Consider the following 22803-nt stretch of genomic DNA (forward strand, 5'->3'; position numbering starts at 1 on the left):
GGTCGCTTGTGTTTCATATTCGGGGAGTTTTTATTTTGCTTTTATTTATCTCGTGCACACAACATTCGTTATGGAACCATCCGAGTCAATAGCTGTGTGTATATTAAATATTGCTTATGTGATCAAACTTGGATGATAAACAAATATTAATATTCAGTGCTCTTAGATTCTGAATCAAGTGATTTGTATGGTCATGCATGTATATGCTGAACGGTTGTGTGATTGTCGCACAATTGGCTTGTTACCAAATAAATAAACAAACAATGTCGCATTTTCAAATCGCACATTCGATGATTTCATTCAAAAGAAAGAACAACTGAGCGAAAAATGCCATTACTCATTGTTTTCATCAATGATGAAAAAACAAAATGATCAATTTTAATTGAAGCAAAATGAATAACTGGTTGAAATGGAGCAAACGAGTTTTGTATCGAAAATATAAATATATCTGATTGAATTTCGATTGGCGAGAGTAAAAGAGACAAAGAACGAAAAGAAATCGGTTTGTATTAATATTTATGGGAATTTTGATTAAGTAATTGAACTATTATGAATCCAATTAGCAACTGTCTACTGTGTGGCAGAGTCCTCATGCAACAAAGTGATAGTTCTGATTCCAGTTAAAATCGATGATTTTAAATCATAAAATATCAATACATTTAATCGGTTTGAAAAATAGCTACTTTGTTGCTGCTAATTCAATTAGTAGTTGACAAATTATTCTGCGTGTACTTGTTTGTTCATAGTGCAAAGATTGAAATTCAAGCTACCAAATTCATTTACTGAAACTAAAATAGGTGTTATGTATGTGAATCGCCGAGAGCGGCCTCTCCATAATATGGTCTGTATTTTTTTTAACTTGCCTTGACTCTTGAAAAACCACAACATGGGAAAAATGAGACGCCAACAAAACAAACATGGTGTAATGAATTATGGTATTTCGATGCCGGTTATGTGTCATCGTTTGTGCCATGCCGAACCAATTTTACAAATAACATTAAGTATATCGGGTTAAAATGCTGATCACTGCAAAATCACATAAAAATAACAACAATGGAAATGTATGTGTACAAAAAAATCGTTCAGTTTATTTATGTCTTATGTTCCGAAGTGCAATGCGCACAACAATTCGATAAACACTAAAAATCAGTGTGAGAATAAATTGAGCCGTTGTCAGCTGAAATTACGATATTATCACACTATTTATATGTGCTGCCTTCATTTATCAGCCTTCACTCGTCAAATTCTGAATATTGTTAAGGAAAAAAACAAAAGTGATATCCTGCGAAATTCAATTGAGAAAACAGAAAAGCCGAGACATGGAAAAATCCATGATAAACAAACAAAATACGAATTACTTAATATAAACTTTTCTTCAAACATCATCACATTCTTTCAGCGTTGATATAATAATGTATACATATCCAAGTTTCAGGTTTCTTTTGCACTTATGCGAGTTTATTTAATCAACATCATTTTTTTCCCCTCAAAATAAACACTATAGTGTATACATTATAATATTTTACTAAATTTAATTCAGAAATTCAAGATTAAATATTTTTAAATCATAGATCGATTTTCTTGTCAAATGCTCTGCGAGTGGTCGTTGCTTCCAGCGCTTTTTGTTTTTTGTATTCCTGTGTTCTTGACCAATCCAAATAGATGGAACCAAATGCAATAGTTGGAATTATCGATACTGGTGCATAGGCTCTCAAAACCCTAAAAATCTTCTTCGCTGGTGGCATTGTTGATAAACCTGTAGAAATAAAAGGTCTAACATTAAAAACAAGAATGACATGGAAATCAATTGTATGCAAAATTTAAAAATATATTCGATGAATCAACTGTCTGAGCCACCAAAAAAAATCACATAAGAATAATACGAAATATACATGACGTACAGATTATTAAATTTCACTCAAAAATAGATTTCATAGCAAAGTTCAGTAAAAATACGACATGAAGCGTATTTTCGAATATATGATAAATAATGATTGAAGCGAAAAGTGTGTAGTCAACAGTGTGAGGGAGTATTTGAAAAAAAGGAGGGAAGAAGAAGCGAGATGGCGTGAAAAAAACAGCAAACCTTTCAATACAAATATATTTATAGAATAGTGTTTTTTTTACTTTGTCTCTAAACTGAACGATCATACGTAGGACGAAAAACATGATACGTGTACGTGCAAATGTTATTATAATCTAATTTAAAGAGTTTTAGAGAGAGATACTTCTGAAAATTACTTGAAAAAGCCGGTGCATTCTAGTTTACATTAGCACATGAGATTTGTTTGTGAACGACGGCGCTACTTGAATAAAATAGAAAATGAGCTGTGCAATACAAAGTACTATTGGCTGTTTTCATATAAACGTCATACAATTCAGCCGCACATCATAGAAAATAGACGACTGCACACCGCAATCTTGGCAAACACACCAATTGTATGAATCACATTATTTCTGGTTGTGATGCAAATGAACTGTATGCAATTCATTTAATGACGTAAATAAGAAAACCAATTAACACTTTGTGAAATTAACTTGTACTTTTCGATTCTTGGCAAATACTATTTCGCAATTATGTTCAATGGTGGAACCGCAATTTATTTGCCAATCAATCGACCGAATTGTTTTGTGTTCATGTGCGAAACAGATATACATCAGGATGAATCTTGAAGAAATCGGAACTGACCTCAACAATTAAGCAACTTAAATATTGTATGACGAGCAAACGTAATTGATGGTCCCAAATTAATTAAACGGTGATTGATTTATGTTGTTAAGGACACAAATCAAATGTTTTCATTTTCTTCAAGTTAAAAAAAACTTACCACAGAAGAAAACAACACAAAGTGAAATGAAATTTATATTTTTTCTTTGGAAAAATCCACAATTGTGAAAATATTACAATTGAATGAGGTTATGTCATGGAAATTGTTCGAAATTTGACAGATAGTGACAGTAGGCGAATTCGCATCTGGCCGTCACATTATTTACGGCAATCTATACGAAACGAAACGAAAAAGAAGATAGAAAACTCACAGTTGACACAGAACATTCTAAAAAAAATTAACTTAGGCGGTGGGTTGTCAAAATCGGCTTGCAAAATTATTTTTTTTTCACAAAGTCTAAACTGATTATTGTGTCTAGTAATTAAGTTACCTGCGTAAAATTCAAAGAAATAAAAGACGTTTCTCGGAGGAAAAGACACATAAACGACGAATAAATAAAAATAATGGCGTTGAATCCACAATATGAAGACATTGGCAAAGGATTTGTGCAACAATATTACGCATTGTTTGATGATCCAAATCAGCGTCCAAATTTGGTACATCTTTTCAATGTAAGTAAAAATTGGCAAATCATTTAGTTTCTGTATTTTTCATTTAATTTCATTTTCATCTAAATATTGGATAAAAAATAGTTCGTACAACTCATGCAAAACACTCGGCAGCTTTCCCATTTTCGATTTGAATAAAAGTGTTCTAACTTAACCTCAATTCAGTGGAACGATGAGTAATCATTTGAATTTGATGTCATTTGTTTATAGCAAAAGAAGACAATATTGTAACATTTGGTTTTTATCGTATTCTTTTTACAAATCTTATCTTTTTTTACAGGCTGAACAATCATTCATGACTTTTGAGGGGGCACAATTACAAGGATCCGCGAAAATTGGTGAAAAGTTATCAGTGAGTGTTTTTGAGTTCCTTTTCTTGTATTTTTTTTTTTTTTCATTTTTATGTAATAGCTGCTTTGTCAAGCACATTTAAATGACAATTGCAAGTTTTTTTCATTTAATTCTTGTTTTGCAGTCATTAGCCTTCCAGAAAATAAGTAGAGCCATTACAGCAATCGATTCGCAGCCAACGTTCGACGGCGGTGTTTTGATCAACGTCCTAGGTAGATTACAAGTAAGTATGGTGGCCACGCAGATAGTGTACTTTTTTAGTTAATAAAAATTATTTAGTATTGACTTGAGGAGTACAAATTTAGTGGATAGCATCTACCCGATGCGATTGATATTTAAACTTCCTGAAAGTGACAAAAAAACTACTGTGAAATTTCAATATCAATCACATCGTAATTTAAGTGCTATCTCCAGATAATTGTTTGCTCTTTAAATTAATACTAATTAATCAATAAATGATTTTAGATTTTGTTTTTAAGTTCAAAATTCCAATTTCGATTTTGGAAGTTTTTCGAACATTCTCGAAAGCTGTACAATGACAAATTTTATTAAATATTGTTTTCACTTTTCTTTTGTTCATTTGCAATGTATTTGGTGCTGTCGTCGTTTTGATGTTGTCGTGGGGGAAAAACGTTCGACATACGTACACGTACACGCACATCACAGACAGATGAAGATTTACCACACGCATTTACACAAACCTTTTATTTAAAGCCAATAGGAACGAGTTTTTTTATACTTCATGATATTTTTCGACTGGTTCTTCACGATCAAGCCTAGTTTCCGAATGAAAACCAAAAAAAAAAAACACAATGTTCTTCATTTTTCTTCAATTTTGGGTTTTTAGTTATTTTAATTTTTTTGTTATCTTCGTCCGATTTATCTTCGTTGTCTCTGTAAAATCGGTAAATTTGATTTGATTTCATACTCTCTGATTTTTAACTTATCTTGATTGATTTAACAAACTTTTTGTCATTTTCCAAAAAAATTGTCTCACTTTAACCGTTCATTTAACTAAAAATTAATCAACTGATATCAATCATCAAAACTGAAATTTAAATTGGCATTCACCAAATAACAGAACAAAACAAAAAATTCCACATTCCATATCGTTTCTAAACTAATTATAATAATCATTTTCTTCTAGCTTGATGCTCAATTTTTTAATCGATTTTGTCTGTGACTTTTTAAAATTTCAGTGTGATGACGATCCACCACATGCATACACACAAACATTCTTGCTGAAGCCATTGGGAGCATCGTTTTTCGTTCAACACGACATTTTCCGCTTGGCCATTCATGACTCTGCCTAATGGATAAATATCAACATATACTGTTCAACCCGGTATTGACATTTATTCATCAACACAATCGAATGATAACCAATAATCCGGTCGGCCTCAACAATACACACTCAAATTAATTAAGAATGCAATTTTGTTTTGTTCTCTTGTGTTGCATGATACATTTTAATGGAAAAACGATATTTTTGTAAAAATTCATTTTACTTCGCTGCAAAGAAAGTTCACCACAAAACATCTAAAAATGTATCGAACACAAATTAAAAATAAAATCAATAATAAAATGTAGCAGTTTACTTGTATATACTTTTTATTGGGGACTTAATGACATGGATTAGTCTATGAATAACTTAAATGAATAATAAAAAAGTGAGATTTAGTCATCATCTGGAATTTGAGAGTCCTCCACAATTCTTTGTGAGGGCACGTATACCTTGAATGTAAACTTTGACTTTGGAAACGATCCCTGAAAGAGACAGAAATGTATAAAAGTCGCGTGGAAGTGTAAACAATCATCACTTACCGTATTGACAACAGTGCATCCATGATGTTGAATTTCGAATGGTTTGCTTGGATCGCCGACGACAATTAAATCGGGCAGTGGATAAAGTGCCAGCGAAGCATCCATATTCCAATAAATTGGCATTGTATTTTGACTGAGCGGTGTTAATGTTCCTTGACAAATGAGAGTGCGCGCAAAATGATCCTCAAGTTTGCCCGTTTCCGGAAAATTGATTGTATTTCGACATAATTTCGTAACCAAGTCAGCGCGACAGACAACAATTTGTTGTGTACAATACTGTAATCGACATGGATTTGATGCTAAAATCGTTCGCGGAACTAATCGTTTCAAGCCAGCGCATAAGCTTTCGGGCATACCAATTCGTGGCAAAATAACCGGTGCAATTGGATCATCAGGCGCTGGAACAATCACAAGATCGGTCTCTTTCTTTAGTGTCGGACAATTATTTGAAATGATTTCACCAAGAATCTGAAGACGTGCTTTGAGTTGCATTGGGCTCGTTAAGTTTCGAACGAATGGGCCCATCAGAACAATAGCCACCGGAGGCATATCATTGTAACCCACTAAAAGAGTTTGCAATTTTTGTAAGACAGTTGGATCATCCAGCCTAAAACAAAACAAAATAAACGAATGAATGAAATGCACATTGAAATGGTCGGTATTGTAACGAACCAGCAATCGGCCAAAAATACAATGGTTGCATCTGTGTTTGCTCGTTCAATTTCCAATAAACGTGCTGAACTTTTGAGAAGTATCTTCGAACGACCACCCCATGTATTCAGCGAGCCAAAATATGCACGTGAACTTGCCGCTTCTTCAAATCTATGAACGAACAAAAACATCACAAAGTATTCAACAGCCTAAAGAGCGTATTACAATATATATTCAAACTTACGGTGGAAATCCCATGCCCGATGCCTTTAAAATCCCATCCTCATAACTACCCTCAATCAGTACAAAGCAACCTTCGCAAAAGAAGCCACTGTGAAATTGTACAGAAGATAAATCGATTTGAACCGCACCCGTCGGATCTTCGATGAAAAATTTATTCTCTTTCAATTGAGCGAGTAGTCCGAGCACAACAACTTCTTTTACGCTGGTTGAAGCGAGTAGTGTTTCAATTTTTCGTAGTTGAAATTTTTTCACATCAACCGATATGCCTGGAATTGATGCGGCAAACAGTTCATGACGGCATGTTCTTTGCCAAAGCATTGTATAACGATCGATCAAAAATTCAGAGCGTGCCGTGGCCGATGGTAGAAGATTGCGTGGCTTGTCTTCGATGAAATACTTTTTCCGTTCCATGTCGTATTTATACTTTGGAATATCGAACGCATTTATAACGGAGAATATAGTCTCGCCATCTTCAAGACCAGCATTACAGTTTTCCTGTTGGAATAGATTTATAGACATTATTCTTCTTCTTCTTCAACAAGTCATAGTCTTACCTTGATGGCTAATTCAATATGAACTATTTCAACATTGGGCGTTGGTAGTCCTTGGCTCTGTATATGAGATGCAATATTGCTCAACCATTCCTTTTGTTCTTCATTGCTTAGCGGCTGCAGTTGTTCGGCCAAAAATGTTCTCACTTCACTGTCGATCAAAAGAATTGGACAAATTTTTTATACAGTTTCGTCTACCTCACAAACACTCAATTATTTCTGATGTACTCACGATCGTGTGAGAAATCCATTTAGTTTAAAAACGGCAGCAATTTCTTTGCTCAATACAGGTATGGTCTTCATGATTCGTTTGTTGTGCAAAATAAATGCATTTGTTGTTAAAGCCGGTACATACAGCTTATTTGTCAGTGTCGTGCACAGCTGAGTTTTTGGCGCGAATTTTGTCGACACCTCATTTTGAATAAAGTTTCACATGAAGTTGACTGCGAATGTGGAATAAATATTGATATTTTGTACCATATGAAAATTATTGATGCACAATAATTTCGAAGCAAGAATTTTACATTTTATTTAATAAAAACAATTTAAAATTTATTTTCCAAATAAAAATGTGGCTGAAAATGTCAAAAAATCTGTAAACAAATTGAATTCGCTTTAAAGTCACCCACCGCTACGGTACAATAACGTATGGATATGCGTTACTAAAATAGCAAACAATTGACTTAATATTATTTTTCTCGCTTCGTACATGTGAGTTACACTGAATCATACAAGGAAAACACGTTTTGTGTTGAATTCTTTCATCGAAAAACGAAGGAAATAGACACAAACACAATTAAATGTGCCGTAAGAGAGTAAATAAATCAAAGTTCATGTGTGTCATTTAGATTGTGTGCTGTATATATAAATGTGTATATAGAGAGCTTGAATTGATTGTGTGTGCGAGATCGCGATATATGAACGTAGCTTAACATGCACAATATCTATGGAATATCAACTTCTGACAAAGTCATTTCATGTGATTACCATTTCAGCTTTAACTTTACAATGAAATAGACGTGTTTTTTTTACTCGTGCGCGCAGTTAATTTAACAGAAAAAAAGTAGTTTCATTTGTTCAAATATCCAAAACTAAGAAAAAATCAAATTGACGGCGAGTTTGTTGGATTCTTTGTCGTCAAACTTGCGAGTGTTTCATTCATAAAAAAAATATAAATTGTTTGGATTTTATATTTCACAAAGGAGCCAATTTGTGGATAAAATAAAATTGGAATTTTCCGTCAAATAGTTAAATAAAGTAAGTTTTATTTTGCTTCAACAGTGATGTTTCGACAGGAAAATATATATTTTGCTTTTGATTTAAAGAAAAAAACGATTCGTGCTTTGGATCAGACATGAAGAAAAAATAAATGAATAAAATCAGACAATGTATTGCGATGAGCTCAGCAGATATTTTTATGAGAGTCAAAAAAGATTTGTCATCGAACATTGAAATCGTAATTATATGAATTTTTACGGCGAAAAATATAATTTGCAATAAAATGAAAACCAGTTTTTTGACGCAACGGTTCATATGTGTTTTTAGTTCAGTGAGACGGATATAATTATTGTTTTCCTGTGTGGATATACAAATTCTTTATTTGATTCTCATAACAAATATTATCGGCTGGATGAGCTGAAAATATCTCAATACACTGTCTTAATAAAACCGAAATGAAAAAAAAGAAAGAGTGAAATGTACTGTGCGATCATTTGAACCATGTTTTAAATCAATTGTTACCTACGTGATCGTTTTTTTTATACACAGTCACTTGAAATGATTAGACAAACATGTTCCGCATATATGCATGCACGCACACACACCGATTGACGCTCGCACAATCAAACAAATAAATCGGGTTTTATTACAGTACGGTAAAAATACACATTGAACTCTTCGATTCTTTCTTTATGCAATACATGCAATAAATTCTGTGTGAAGCTTAGTTCTTTTATTTTCGTCAATCGTGCGGTCCTTTAGTCTTTTGTTTCATTTTCTTGGGTGCTTTGGATTGTTCAAAGGTCGCCAAGTGACGAACAACTGAAACATTGTAAACATGGGCGAAAATTTTGCATTGTCATTTCTACAACAGAAGTAATAATTACTTAAAAACTTAATTTGTTACTTGTGTGAACGCAATTTTTATCAACACTAGAAGAATGACAACACCAATACAAAATTCATACTTGAACTCTGAAAGCAATTGAAGAAGACCCCGTATCACACACAGCAACTGGACTTCAGAAAATTAAAAAAAAATGCTTGCAATTTCGAAATGGATTTTGGTCTGACTTCATATACCACCGTCGCGGTTGTATAATTTATTATCGCACACGTGAATGTGTAATATCTCATTGTATTTTTGCTTGCATTTTATCGCACGATTTTTTTTTTATTTTGTTCGTTCGTTCAGCTGACTATCTCTTGCTTTCTCGGCGTATATTCGACGGTTCCTCAACAAGTGGTTGAAGTATGTGATAGCGCTTGTTTTTTTTTGTTGATATCGTAACCATGCACCAATGCGAAATTGATCCGAATGTTTGCTATTTTTTCTTCTGTTGCTGATTGCCTTTTGCATTGTTTAATGGATAAATATGAGTGTTTTTTTTATAAATTATCAAGATAACGCATTTGATAATTAAATTTATTTAATTCCATCTCGAATGAACATTTTTTCTTTGTCGGAAAATGTGTGTGTGCGCTGATTTCTTGTGAATGTTTGTAAATATTTTGAAAGACGGGAGAAGTTTTATGAATGAAAACGATGTGCATGATGCGATACGTGTGATTTAGATGGAAATAATGATGAAGAGAAGTCAATGTCATTCACTAATTCAAGTTTCACTTGTGGTTTATCCAGGTGTTTATTTTTATAATGTACTCACACACACAATGCATCCCAATTTATTTAAAAATAGATTCTTTTGAATATGAAAAAATTACGTAAATATTTTTTTTTCTCTTTTTATGTCTAATTTAATTGTTAGGCATTTTGCGCATATGAACCGGAGTATGTTTTATTTCTATATTTGAAACTTGATTTTCTTGATGCGTCAGATCAATGCTACAAAGTGTGTTGATTTATTTGTGTATTTTTCCATCTCACTCTGGCGTAAATCTATATATATGCTGGTTAATTTTTCCATAGCGATGTATACGTGGCTTTGTCGCCATAGTCGTCTCCTCTTCCTCACTTACTTTTGATTTGGAATAAATTGTTTAGTCGGGAATTAGCTATTCATACATTCAAATGGAATGCCAATTTATTGAATGTAAATTATTTTCAATGCTTGAAAGCGCACAACGAAAGTAAGAAAGAAAGAAAGGAAGAAATGAAAAAAAAAACAACAAAATCAATCGGCTTAGCCGATGCTATTCATAAGGCAAATTCTGCCGTGCTGCCGACAGTTCATTCTGATTTGTTTGTTGATTTTTTTTGTTCCTTTTATTTCAGCCGGTATATTTATTTTTCTTTCGTTTATTTTTCCTTTATTTTGTAAACGAAATCGCGTACTCAATGTATACAAAATCGGAATTTATTGTAAGCAATACAAAATATTTTGTCTATCTCTTTTATCGGTTCATTTTTTTTTTTGGATTTTGTATGACGGTGCTTCTTCGCCGCTATGATCAAACATCTGATTAATGACACTTTAGATCGATTTACAATTGAAAATATCTAAACAAAAAAAAATTGAGAGTGTTAATACAGCAATACCAAAAGAAAATTTATTTCGGGGCCAAATTTAAAATTGCGTCATGTAAATTTGGTGCTGTCGCCGGCGATGTTATGCAATACTCTTTGATCCATCGATTTTAATTCATAAGATGTGAGAGAATTGGAAGTTGAACGGAAAATTGATAGTCTAAAGAAAACGAATAGAAAGAATATTTAACTCTATATCACACTTAAGCATTCAATGTCAACACATCCATAGCTGATAATCAGTTGTAAATGGAATGCATACAAATGCTTAAATGGTGTGTTGGTAGGTTGTATTGCAAGCATACGTGTGCATCTCAAGTGAACTTCGACATTTTTATTTCATTCATATGTTCTGTAATAATCGTGATGCATTCAAACGAACTAATTTCACTCGAATTGACCACCACAATTATGACCTAAATAATAAGGCTTCCCTCATTTGCGAAAAATCAAGGCTGTCTTAATTGGTGTTAGACACCATTTTTATCACTTTATCAGTAAACGGCAACGGACAACAACAAATCGGAATTAATTGCAATTTATGAATTAAATTATAGAACGCAATGACACAATTTTCTATGGTGTAAACAAACCTAATTGATTTCAACACCAACCGAATGTGTTTAATCAATTATTTTGACACGACACACGCAAATGAAGTTAGGAAAAAAGTACGAAATAGTAAAAAACTGTTTCGAATAAGTTCTGGCAAAAAAAAATTGAAATCAATCGAAATATATACGGCTTTGTACGCTTTTAAAGTAGAAAACATGTGCATGTAGCAAATAAAATAGCATTTGTTAAAAAAATTTGTTTTTCCTTTAAGTTACTAAGAAAGTGTGCTGAGCTCATTTATAACTGTAATAGAGATTCATGCTATAAAATTCATGGCGTATAGTAAGTTTTTTCAAACCAAAAACATGTGAAATTATCATTCAACACAATTAGTACCTAATTTGGAGATATATTTTTCATTGTTTTACAATCAAAGATTACTTTTCATATCTGTGCCAAAATTAGAAGCAATCAAAAAAGCAAAATGTGTGGCAAAAGTCTGTCGAACTGTTAAATTTGTAATGGGCATTGTCTTCATTTTATATAATAAAAAATAGCGTTTACACGCACATTCGAAAGCATACACATCTGATTGTATGTCATAAAAACACGGTATATAATGTGGATCAATGTGAAATTTACGCTTGGCATGTCACCAGCAATCAATAAAGCAACGTGATAATGAATTGGCACTGCATTTTTTTCACATATTCAGAAATTGGTGTGCGAAATAAAAAAATAGATCGAGACACGCTTTGTGTACCACAGCTACATCATCGCTGGCAGCCCTTGACCTTTTATCGCACATACACAGTCTCTTATAATATTTTACAATTTTTTTTAAAGACACTTATCTCGTTCCAAATGCGCACAAAAGTGCAGCGTACCCTTTTGCTACCTTAGTTCGTGTGTTCGTCCTCATGATAGAGGCCATTGTCACTTCAAAACTAGGATGCAAATTCAATTCAAGAAAACTTATACGAATTGAAACGAAGTTTATTTACTATTCTTCACACTTTCACACTACGATGTTTGCATTACATTTTTTTGGTTGGGAAGTTTCATGTTTGAAAAATGTCTATTTAGATGTGTAAAATAGTACAATCTATAATTGATGTGTAATTTCATGTTTAATTGGTCAATCTCTTAAAATCATGGCTTCCATAAAAATGCCTTAAAAATGCTTATCGGTTGGCTTTGTTTGATAAAACTATTTGAAAGAGATCGAATTTCATGTGTGTACGTGCGTACTTATTTTGTCAACATACAAAGAAGAAAAACAAATCCACATTAAATGGAATTTTTTTTTTTTTGTTGTTCGATGACCATTAAGCCGATTGTATAAGGTGTAATGAATGAAAATGATCGAGAATGACGTCGAGAGCGCTTAGAAAATGAATATGTGTCGCGCGCCACAGAAAATAAACAAGAGTATGTGATGTTGTTGAAAGTTGTTACGTGTTCGCATGATGTTTTTTGCTGTGGTTGCACGACAAGTGGCTACACTCAGATTTCGCTTTCTTTATATACTACAGCAGTAATAATGTCTTGTTACATCACAAATCATAATATTGCACGCACTTTTATACATCAGCAAATATAAAATAAAATACATTATTTCAAAAGAGTTGAGCAAGTACGCGAATTGAAACGAGTTAAGAGGTTAGCTTGCGCGTAAAAGAGCAAATTATATCAATAATCAGTCGCAGAACTAGATATCACACGCCAACACCAACGAATAAGAAATTCATTTAAGAAACCGTTTGGAAAGTTGATTTTCTCTCAATTTATACATTTTTTATGATAAAGAATCGCTCGAAGTTCACAGTCATCACTTTGTCAAAAGATAATCTCTCATTTAGATGATTTGCCAAAAATATGTGTGAATTCATTCATTCTTAAGTATCGTTAACGTAGAAAAAACGTTGTCACAAACCTGTTGATTTGCTGTCTATTGCCAATCGTCCAAGCATATCGTACAAGAAATCGTGACATATCAAAATTGATTCATTTAAAGCCGAGTCAGTCTAGGTGTTAGTTTTATCCAACGGGTTGTGCGAATAATTTTAAGTAGTACTAGAAGCTTCGTCTCGTAGATAAGACGCCATAGAACTAAACTATGGTTGAACAGACCAAATGTTCCATGTTTTGCAATATTTTGCTATCATTCTCACTTTGAATGATAAAATAAAGAATGAATTGTCATGGTTCCATACAGACAGATGACAATAGACGCAGACAAATGATAACAAGCATGCATGTAAAATTTTAAACGATAGATTATATGTTTTCTCGTCAAAGCTAAATATTATTGTAAGTTAATTATCGGTTGACTGGTAATTATCGGCTGCAGACGTTTTATTTGTGAGCAATCTGGTGAGTGATGTAATAATCTTCGATAATTTCCTGAAATCAATGACAAAAACCGAGCTTAATGGAAAACAATAATCACTAAATCTCGCCCAAAGCACGTTCACGTTTATCGCTTTTAAATCGAACCGGGTAAAAAATTCCATTGGTGTGTTTTTCGGTTTTGTTTTGTATTTTCGGAATAGTTCAATTTGAACTTCAAAGCGTTATATGTTCAAGTTCAAACATAAACATTCAATTTCCGCTAACAGTTAAAAACCCGTTTGGAAAAATTACATTTCAATTGTGGTTCAGTAAGATTAGTTATTAGTTGAATTTCTTCCCGACTGGTGACAACAACTTGAATTCAGGAATTATAAAAAAATTAGTTTTCCGTTTTACATTTCGATTTTACACATTCAGTCACAAGAGATCAGACGATCATAAACGAAGCAGCAAGTAAGATCAACGAATTATACAAAAGTTCTGTGCACAATTTAAAAAGCAAAAAATTCATTTTCACTTTGTGCGGTAAGAAAATAACCAGTTTGCATGTTTTGAATTATAAGTTATAATTTGCATGAAGTCGCACCGAATTTTTATTAAATTAAAACAAATTCAAATCGTTTGAAAACATCGAGTTGTGATACAAAGAAATTTTGTGTTGATACAAAAGTTATTCGTGGAATGTCATGCACAGCAACATCCGCAGCTCATTCACCTGCAAATGTGACGACTATTCTAGTGACTTCTGTTGCAAGACCTTCTGACACACTTCTGGATTTATCTCGAAGTGTAGAATGCAAACGTGTTTCATATGAAGTAAAAATAAAGAATACAAACCATATTGATGATAATTTAATATTATTTTCATTGTCATGGATTGAATGTGGCTGATAACTGGTATCCCAGTAGACACTTGTTAAGCAAATCTATCTCCCTCTTACACAAATAAACAATATCAATTCAAATAACACAGAATAAACAAGGAAGAATCACATAATAATACTATATTAATTGTAATTGAACAGAATGACGTCGAAATTGAAGTCGACTCGTGCCGTGCAATATTTTCTATTTTTATCTAATTTAATCATATGCAATAAATAAAAAAATTTAATTGATTTTTTATTTCCTTACACTTGCAGAAAGAGTGAGATAAAAATGACAGAAACACAGGATATACCTGCCACCGCTCAGGATGAGCCATTTTTGGGAACCGTAGATATTGTTTTATTGATTGCGTTGCTGGTTGGTGGACTCTATTGGTTGTTCAGACGCAATAGAAGAGAAGAAATGCCAGTACCCAGAACATATGCGATACAGTAAGTGTCATGACATCGTTTATGGTTTGCTGTTAGCACAGTACAACTGAGATTAACTGTATTTTTGGTTTGAATTTGAATTAGACCAACCCAAATGAACACAGTCCAATCAATGGACAATTCGTTTATCAAGAAATTGAAGGCATCTGGACGAAGTTTGGTTGTTTTTTATGGTTCACAAACTGGAACTGCTGAAGAATTTGCTGGTCGTTTGGCAAAAGAGGGTATTCGTTATCAGTTGAAAGGAATGGTCGCTGATCCTGAAGAGTGTGATATGGTATGAACACGTTGTGTTATCAAGTATAAAAGGGACCATTTTTTAACTTTTCTCTTTCTCTTTCTTACGAACTTTAGGAGGAATTGTTGCAAATGAAAACAATTGAAAAATCGTTGGCCGTTTTTTGCTTGGCCACATATGGTGAAGGTGATCCAACTGATAATGCAATGGAATTTTGGGAGTGGATTCAAGGTGACGTTGATTTAGCTGGTCTCAATTATGCGGTAAGAAAATGACGCATTTCTTTTTTTATTTCATCAGACAAAAACTTACCACAAAGTTTCAAAGAACAAATGAGCAAACATATATATAAAAACAGTTTACCATTGAGAAAGTTGAGTTAAAATCGATATTTAGGGCATGGTTCATACACAAACACCTCTGCGTATATACTGTTATTATTCTTTGTACTTTCTCGCAATCCAGACTTATGTAAACACAATTTTTTTTGTTTACAAGCCCTACATACGCAGAGAAAATCCAGTTTTTTTTATCTCAATCTCGTACACAGTCTGCTTTTTTGACATGAGAAGAAGACAGAAATAATATGACCTTCATATCGTGAATGACCAATACGATACAGTACGACGTTGACGACAAATCAAATTCAATTCGATAAATGGAAGCGTTCGCTAACAGTGCTTGCATTAATATTTTTTTCATCGTTTTTTGCGCTGTATCATTGTGTAGATGTGTCATGACGGCGTGTGTTTATTTGATATACCTTTGTTAATGATTGTATTTTCAACGACGTCATTCCACACCGTTCAATAAACTGACATACTGTTTTTGTTGGAGTGTGTAACGTGCCGATATTTATGTGGCATGCGATCGGCTTGGAAAAATTTATTCAGTGAACTTGCGATCACCTCGTCTTTCTTTTTAATTTGTATTATTGTAGTTGAATTGGTTTGAAGCGTTTGCGTGATGTGGCAAAGCCAAAAGCGTTAATTATTTAATTTTCATTTAGCAAATTCTTTGAATAATTTTTGATTTCCATTTCCAAAGCTATACAAAAAAAATAAAACACACAAAAACCCACTTGAAATATAATAAAACGGACGTACATAAATGTGCTTTCGTAATGAACGCCCGATTTTTTTATTGAAAATTGTTAAAATCTCGCGCAAACAAACAAACCGAAATTTATTGCATAACTTTTCGTCGCTTTTATATTCCATCTTGTTACTGCTACTGCTGCTGCTGCTGTGTGTATGCAGTTTTTCGATTTTATTCACTCGAAATCCTTTCACTTTGAGCTCATCTCATGTGGAATCGAAAAGAAATGTGGTTCCATTTTTAACAGACTGACTGAAATTCAAGTGTTTGATATCATACTAGAGAAAATGGGAATTACGTGACCCAATATACAGCGAATTGACGATATTTTTCATTAATTTACACTTTTATATGTGGTATCTATTGTATATTGTAAGAATATATTGAAGCATTCAAATTAGCACTCGACAAAAGTTTAGTTATTGGGTTGCAAACACTGACCGGTATTAGGTCAACGCTTTGTGTACGTGCAAACTCAAGTTGATTGGACGTCGCCTGTTATAAATCATCCGATATTCACCACATATTATTTGCGAATAATTAAAAAGTGTGTCCAGTACAAATGGCAACAAATTTTTAAGAAGTTCAATCCCGTTTGAAATTGTTTATTTGATATAGTTGTTGCCAAGTTGTGTATGAGCCTATATATCAGTGGAGTGTATAAAAATTAGGACACAATTATGTTTTGGCTTCAATCGATTGGAAAGGAAATGAAAATGCCGTTAATCCATTTGAATGTTGTTGAGCAATGTCGGGCATTCGATCGCGCCCTGACTGCGTGCCACACCAAAAGGTTAAACAATTCCTCTCTACATGGACGTATGGACTTTCAATAATCATATCATCAATTGAGCATTCATTTAATTTGATCGCTATATATGTGTTTCCTTTTGTATTGTGGCGGTCGTTGTGCGTATAGGTAACACTGAATAGATTTGATCAATTTTACCTTTTTTCGTGTTGTTGCACTATTCGAATATTGTTGATATTACATAAAGAAAATATTGATTGCATTTCAACATTTACGTTACGTCCAAGAGAAAGATGTTACAAAGAAATCACAGCTTTTGTTGTCATTCATGCATAGTAGCATGTAATAGAATCTTGTTTCTGTGGGGTTAAACGAAACAAATTTTATTGTAGTTATTAAGCGACTGATCATTATGATAATGATGAAAAATAGATGATTTATTTCCTACTTCTGTTTCAATCAAAAAATCAACAAACACCAACATGCCATTAGTGAACAAACACACTCACAAACCGCAATACCCATGCACGAATAAATGAATGAAATAGTAGTAACATGTGTGTTTGTTATTTACTCGCAACGAACAACGCAACGAAACGCTCCGATATAGACAACGCACACATGCGCACATTTTGATTGTGAATGTATCGGTATGCAATTGACAGACAGGCAAATAAACGTCAATTTTATTATCATATGTGTTATATCAGTGGCTCAAGATCACATTCACGTGTGTACCCGAGAGAGAATGTCTAACAGTCGATGGGTCGATTTATAATTTTATTCGATTCGTGTTTATGAATTTTTATTCAATTTTTTTTTTCGTTCATACTCATAGTGCGCTGATTTTCAGTATCTATCGTTCGAACATTTCGACGACAATGTAAAACCTGTGTGTTCAAATAAATAACGTATACTACAATATCGTTTATTTTAATTAAATGAACATTCAAACAACACAAAATTAGTTATGACTCGTACGCAGATACAATTTGCACATTCATCACTGTTAAGCTATTTCTCGGTCAATTCAAGTGCAATAGTGACGAGTCATTGGCGAAAACGGAATTTTATTAGATATTTAATTGATTACATAAAGAACAAACAACACATACACGAACTATATCGTCAACGGCATGTGACAAAAACAAAATCTGACTATGTTAGCGCAAAGAACTTTTCAATGAAACCTTCGGTAGAATTCAATTGAAAATCTAATCTTATCATTTTTTTCTGACTGTGTGTGTGTTTTCGATTTCATTTTCAGGTATTTGGTCTTGGCAACAAAACATACGAACATTACAATAAAGTCGCCATTTATGTGGACAAACGTTTAGAGGAATTGGGTGCGACTCGTGTCTTTGAATTGGGACTCGGTGATGATGATGCAAAGTAAGAACAAAGCAACCATTTAAATATTTAAATATATAGAATAATTCATTTGAAATGTATTTCATTCATGAAAAATCAGCATCGAAGATGATTTTATTACATGGAAGGAACGCTTATGGCCAACCGTTTGTGATTACTTCGGTATCGAAAGTACCGGTGAAGATGTGCTGATTCGTCAATACCGTTTATTGGAACAGCCAGAAGTCGCACCAGATCGTATATACTCAGGTGAAGTGGCACGTTTGCATTCATTGGAAAATCAACGACCACCATTCGATGCCAAGAATCCGTTCCTTGCAACAATGAAAGTGAATCGCGAATTGCATAAAGGTGGCGGTCGTTCATGTATGCATATTGAATTCGACATTGAAGGATCAAAAATGCGCTACGAAGCCGGCGATCACATTGCATTGTTCCCGACAAACGATCGTGATTTGGTTGAACGTTTGGGTAAATTGTGCGATGCCAAATTAGACACAGTGTTCTCATTGATAAATACTGATTTGGAAAGTAGTAAAAAGCATCCGTTCCCATGTCCAACCACTTACCGTACAGCGTTGACTCACTACATTGAAATCACAGCTATTCCACGTACTCATATTCTAAAAGAATTGGCCGAATACTGTTCCGACGAAAAGGACAAGGAATTCTTGAAATTGATTTCATCAACATCGCCTGAAGGAAAGGCACAATATCAATCATGGATCCACGATGCTTGCCGTAATGTTGTTCACATTTTGGAAGATATTAAATCATGCAAACCGCCAGTTGATCATATTTGTGAAATCTTACCACGTCTTCAGCCACGTTACTATTCGATTTCATCATCGGCCAAACTCTATCCGACAACAGTGCATGTTACCGCTGTACTTGTGCAATACGAAACCAAAGCCGGACGAATAAACAAAGGTGTAGCAACAACATATTTGGCTGCACGCCATCCAGATGATTCAAGTGAACCACAAAAAGTGCCTGTATTTATCCGAAAGAGTCAATTCCGTTTGCCAAACAGAACTGAAACACCGGTTATTATGATTGGACCGGGTACTGGTTTGGCACCGTTCCGAGGTTTCATTCAAGAACGTGATCTATGCCGTCGTGATGGAAAAAGGGTCGGTGACACCATCTTGTATTTCGGTTGCCGTAAGAAGAGCGAAGATTACATTTACGAAGAGGCAAGTTATTAAACTATTAAATACAAATAATCACATGCCATGAAAAGCTATACATTTTTTTGTCTGATTTTATTTATTATTAATAATTGTTGTGGTTTTTACATTCGATAGGAATTGAATGAGTATGTACAAAATGGTACGCTTAAAATGCGAACTGCCTTCTCAAGAGATCAACCCGAAAAAGTCTATGTCACAAATCTTCTGCGAGAAGATACTGAACTTGTGTGGGATGTCATTGATCATAAGGGTCACATATATATTTGCGGGTATGCATTCAATGCTATTTTATTGCTAATACTCTGTTTGTTTTACTCAAATTTTTGTCGATTTTCTTAATTTTAAATGTTTTTTTTCTGCTTTTGTAATTTCAGTGACGCTAAGAATATGGCCACTGACGTTAGGAACATTCTACTAAATATCATTAAAACCAAAGGAAACATGGATGATGCGAGTGCTTTACAATATTTGAAGAGAATGGAAGCACAAAAACGATACTCGGCCGATGTTTGGAGTTAAACTCTCGCATTCAACCATTACACTAAATTAATAATATAAAAGTATATTTTTATATAATTTTTAAATTCGAATAAATATTCAATTCATTCTTTTTCCGTGGTTAACATCAAAATGTTTTTTTTTAAATGTCGGTCGTAATTAATATTGAATTTTTGACGTAGTTAATTTTCACGATTATGTGGTTAAAAGTTCATTCAAATGTCACACATTTTGTCAAATAAAAATTGAAAAAAAAAGACTCAAGAAAAGTTTTTATCGATTTGTAAAACTTATTTTGAATGAACACAGATTTTGTTCTTCGTTTTTTTTGCTAAGCGCATGCATGTTTTTGGTTTTGATTCTCTTTGATCTATTGAGTTTTAAATATTAAATGAATCATCTTACAATTAAATAAAGGTAATGATTTTTACCTAGCAATTAAATTCGTTTTTGCCTAGCAAATTTATGAAGACTCGTGTCTTTTAAGAAATAAATTGATTCAATGCTCAGTACGTGTCAAATTGGAATGATAAATTCTCATTTTAAAAAGAAAAATCTTTTGTTTAGGAGCACTTTGATTGGATTTATCTGTAAATGAAGACGGAAAAAAACGAACTATTAGAATTAATATCACACCATCAATTTTTAAGTATGAAAATAAGAATTGCACCACTACAACAACACATTATGAACCTTCGTAGATTTGTCGATACCAGACAATATATTGAACTAACTGACAGTACGTTAGCCAACTAAATAGGCTAAAACAATAGATTCATCATTATAACAATAACGTCTATTGTTTTAGCCCATTTAGCTTGCCCACTGTCAGCTCAACTGAGTAGTTAGTTCAATATATTGTCTGGTGGATACTAGTCTCCACTTTTAGATTTCAATATTTTACTCGAAAACATAGCAAACAGGACGAACATTTTAATTTTCTCCTGCTGGATCTAAAAAGTCCAAACGAAAAATTTGAACATCTTACCCAAGTTAGTAAAAAGAGACTTTTTTATTCTTCGTCTTGTGGTTGGAATTCATTTTCGATTTCATTTTCCACCTCATCGTCACTTTGTTCGTCGTCATCCTCCTCTTTTGTGTAGACCGTATCAAGTGCCTTAAAGCGTTTGGCCGAGATTTTTTCAATTTCTTCGTCGTTTAATTTACGCTTCAAAGTATATTTGACGGGAATTGACATCATGCGATCCAGAGACTGTCGTATAAATGAACACACATATTTTAACAGAATTAATGAATAAAATTCCAAAACATTGACACCATCCACAGTATATTTGAAGAATATAAAAGTCACCTGTGTATCAATACCAAAGCGATCCAAATCATTGTGATATTGTGACCAGCGACTATTAATTTTCTTCTTCCATTCGATGGCGCAGTAAGCCGAGCAAGGAAATTGACGAAGATAAGGCAACATTGATTTCGGATTTAAAATGCGAAATGTGCATAAACTGTAACCTTGTTCGTTGGCAATTGCTTTCATTTCCTCCACAACTTGTTGATACTTTTTCATCTCGTCAACAATTTCAACATCAACGTGTGCGAGTGTCTTCTCACGAGCCTCATACCTAAGGGGAGAATCACAAAAGAAAAGAATAGAATTAATTTAAAGTAATCGACAAATAATCGAAAAACGAGCCTCATACCATTCACCGATTGACAAAAATGTGCCCATGTGGTAGTTGCGGACATGCATATAAATGTAGCGCTATTGTGAAATGAAATCCATTGTGGATTAACATTGTTGTTGCAAAAAAAGCAATTAAAAAAATGGTGAAATTCAATACCTTCACTAACGACCAGACGCTTCCCTTATGATAAAAATTATTAAGACACAGTAGTGACATCATGCGCACACGTAACTCTGGTACACTCAACATGCAAGTCTAAAATAAAGGTTAAACAATAAATGTACATTTCGTATTTTAAATCCGAAATCGATGTTGCCTTACCTTCATGATATGATAAAACGTGCGTGGGAATAGAAATTGCATCGGAAAAATATTTGCCTGAAAACATGAATAGAATATTAAATACCACAATCTCGCTTGCTCTGTTCCACTTACCATCTGAGCAATGTGCTGTGAACTTTCGTTCATTCGTGCAAAAAAATTGCATCCTCTTCCGAAGCTTGATGTAACCACGGCATTCAAAATGACCGACAAAACATAGTCACAATCGGCTGGAGTGTATTCAAAGTAAATGAGATTTGAATTGACAAACTCGTTGCGCTGCATTTCATCTTTATGCATTTCAGTAATGGCCACCTCATACACATCTCCACGCCAGACGTCTTTGATATAACCTTTGACAAAGCTATACAAGAATGGAATCTGAGCACACAGTCCGAGAACAAAGCCGGGCGCAAGAAAAGGTGATAATTCACGAATCGACACCTCACCACTGATCAAACAAGACAAATGAAATGAACAATGTATATGCGAAAAAAAAATTTGGATGCCAATCGAAATCTTACCTGTACTTGTCGATATAGATGTACGAACGCATTAAATAAATACATTCTTCAACCGAAGATGGAATTTGTAAATTTTTCGGAGTATCCATTATAGTCGCGAAAAAATGACGATTAGTATCTAGATTTAAACGTAAAATTCATGTGCTTATTACTCTTTTGTTTTGACTACGTGCTTCTAACAAGATCGTACATGCAGCCACACAAGTTGTGTATGTCACTTGGATTTGAATTATATGTGATCTTCAATGCTTACAGTGCAAATTTTCTC

General features: G+C 33.5%; 4 protein-coding genes across 6 annotated transcripts; 2 read left to right on the forward strand and 2 right to left on the reverse strand.

Annotated features, from left to right (window-relative positions):
• Positions 1 to 3024: 3024 nt before the first annotated feature.
• Positions 3025 to 5285, forward strand: LOC116344021 (probable nuclear transport factor 2). 2 transcript variants are annotated; one of them, XR_004201375.1, is made up of 5 exons: positions 3025 to 3340; positions 3618 to 3689; positions 3813 to 3911; positions 4355 to 4593; positions 4888 to 5005. XR_004201375.1 is itself a non-coding variant. In XM_031772380.1 (4 exons), the coding sequence occupies exons 1-4, from the start codon at positions 3233 to 3235 to the stop codon at positions 4999 to 5001; spliced, it is 393 nt and encodes a 130-aa protein (XP_031628240.1). In that variant the 5' UTR covers positions 3037 to 3232; the 3' UTR covers positions 5002 to 5285. The 2 variants fall into 2 exon arrangements, 1 of the variants encoding a protein (XP_031628240.1); XM_031772380.1 differs by lacking the exon at positions 4355 to 4593 and having other exon boundaries at positions 3037 to 3340; positions 4888 to 5285.
• On the reverse strand, positions 5282 to 7346 carry LOC116344020 (DNA polymerase epsilon subunit 2). Its single transcript, XM_031772379.1, has 6 exons — positions 7190 to 7346; positions 6961 to 7108; positions 6408 to 6901; positions 6185 to 6334; positions 5513 to 6119; positions 5282 to 5455 (listed from the first exon to the last, which is right to left on the reverse strand). Exons 1-6 carry the CDS (start codon positions 7258 to 7260, stop codon positions 5366 to 5368), a joined length of 1560 nt encoding a protein of 519 aa, XP_031628239.1. The 5' UTR covers positions 7261 to 7346; the 3' UTR covers positions 5282 to 5365.
• Positions 7347 to 7940: 594 nt separating this feature from the next.
• LOC116344176 (NADPH--cytochrome P450 reductase) lies at positions 7941 to 20168 on the forward strand. 2 transcript variants are annotated; one of them, XM_031772610.1, is made up of 8 exons: positions 7941 to 8214; positions 14716 to 14892; positions 14977 to 15169; positions 15247 to 15393; positions 18247 to 18371; positions 18451 to 19546; positions 19658 to 19812; positions 19918 to 20168. In XM_031772610.1, the coding sequence occupies exons 2-8, from the start codon at positions 14732 to 14734 to the stop codon at positions 20060 to 20062; spliced, it is 2022 nt and encodes a 673-aa protein (XP_031628470.1). In that variant the 5' UTR covers positions 7941 to 8214; positions 14716 to 14731; the 3' UTR covers positions 20063 to 20168. The 2 variants fall into 2 exon arrangements, with proteins under 2 accessions (XP_031628470.1, XP_031628471.1); XM_031772611.1 differs by lacking the exons at positions 7941 to 8214; positions 14716 to 14892; positions 14977 to 15169; positions 15247 to 15393 and adding an exon at positions 17698 to 18174.
• Positions 19590 to 22793, reverse strand: LOC116344177. Its single transcript, XM_031772612.1, has 8 exons — positions 22536 to 22793; positions 22126 to 22462; positions 22012 to 22068; positions 21847 to 21945; positions 21706 to 21767; positions 21354 to 21627; positions 21030 to 21254; positions 19590 to 20629 (listed from the first exon to the last, which is right to left on the reverse strand). The coding sequence occupies exons 1-7, from the start codon at positions 22622 to 22624 to the stop codon at positions 21054 to 21056; spliced, it is 1119 nt and encodes a 372-aa protein (XP_031628472.1). The 5' UTR covers positions 22625 to 22793; the 3' UTR covers positions 19590 to 20629; positions 21030 to 21053.
• Positions 22794 to 22803: the final 10 nt, after the last annotated feature.

The sequence above is a fragment of the Contarinia nasturtii genome, unplaced genomic scaffold, assembly GCF_009176525.2.
Source record: "Contarinia nasturtii isolate CC-2019 unplaced genomic scaffold, AAFC_CNas_1.1 Cnas_scaffold_1037, whole genome shotgun sequence".
NCBI lineage: Eukaryota > Metazoa > Arthropoda > Insecta > Diptera > Cecidomyiidae > Contarinia > Contarinia nasturtii.

What these genes read in the sequence shown, in the direction of transcription:
- LOC116344177 (XM_031772612.1), bottom strand. Translation starts at nt 22,624, where the DNA reads ATGGATACTCCGAAAAATTTACAAATTCCATCTTCGGTTGAAGAATGT. An exon ending in CACAGCACATTGCTCAGATG is followed by an intron (nt 22,069 to 22,125) that starts GTAAGTGGAACA and finishes TCATGTTTTCAG; the next exon opens with GCAAATATTTTTCCGATGCA. An exon ending in GCGTCTGGTCGTTAGTGAAG is followed by an intron (nt 21,768 to 21,846) that starts GTATTGAATTTC and finishes ATTTCACAATAG; the next exon opens with CGCTACATTTATATGCATGT.
- LOC116344020 (XM_031772379.1), bottom strand. Translation starts at nt 7,260, where the DNA reads ATGAAGACCATACCTGTATTGAGCAAAGAAATTGCTGCCGTTTTTAAA. An exon ending in ATATTGAATTAGCCATCAAG is followed by an intron (nt 6,902 to 6,960) that starts GTAAGACTATGA and finishes CTATTCCAACAG; the next exon opens with GAAAACTGTAATGCTGGTCT. An exon ending in GTATTTTTGGCCGATTGCTG is followed by an intron (nt 6,120 to 6,184) that starts GTTCGTTACAAT and finishes GTTTTGTTTTAG; the next exon opens with GCTGGATGATCCAACTGTCT.
- LOC116344021 (XM_031772380.1), top strand. Translation starts at nt 3,233, where the DNA reads ATGGCGTTGAATCCACAATATGAAGACATTGGCAAAGGATTTGTGCAA. An exon ending in ATTTGGTACATCTTTTCAAT is followed by an intron (nt 3,341 to 3,617) that starts GTAAGTAAAAAT and finishes CTTTTTTTACAG; the next exon opens with GCTGAACAATCATTCATGAC. An exon ending in ACGTCCTAGGTAGATTACAA is followed by an intron (nt 3,912 to 4,887) that starts GTAAGTATGGTG and finishes TTAAAATTTCAG; the next exon opens with TGTGATGACGATCCACCACA.
- LOC116344176 (XM_031772610.1), top strand. Translation starts at nt 14,732, where the DNA reads ATGACAGAAACACAGGATATACCTGCCACCGCTCAGGATGAGCCATTT. An exon ending in CCCAGAACATATGCGATACA is followed by an intron (nt 14,893 to 14,976) that starts GTAAGTGTCATG and finishes AATTTGAATTAG; the next exon opens with ACCAACCCAAATGAACACAG. An exon ending in AAGATTACATTTACGAAGAG is followed by an intron (nt 19,547 to 19,657) that starts GCAAGTTATTAA and finishes TACATTCGATAG; the next exon opens with GAATTGAATGAGTATGTACA.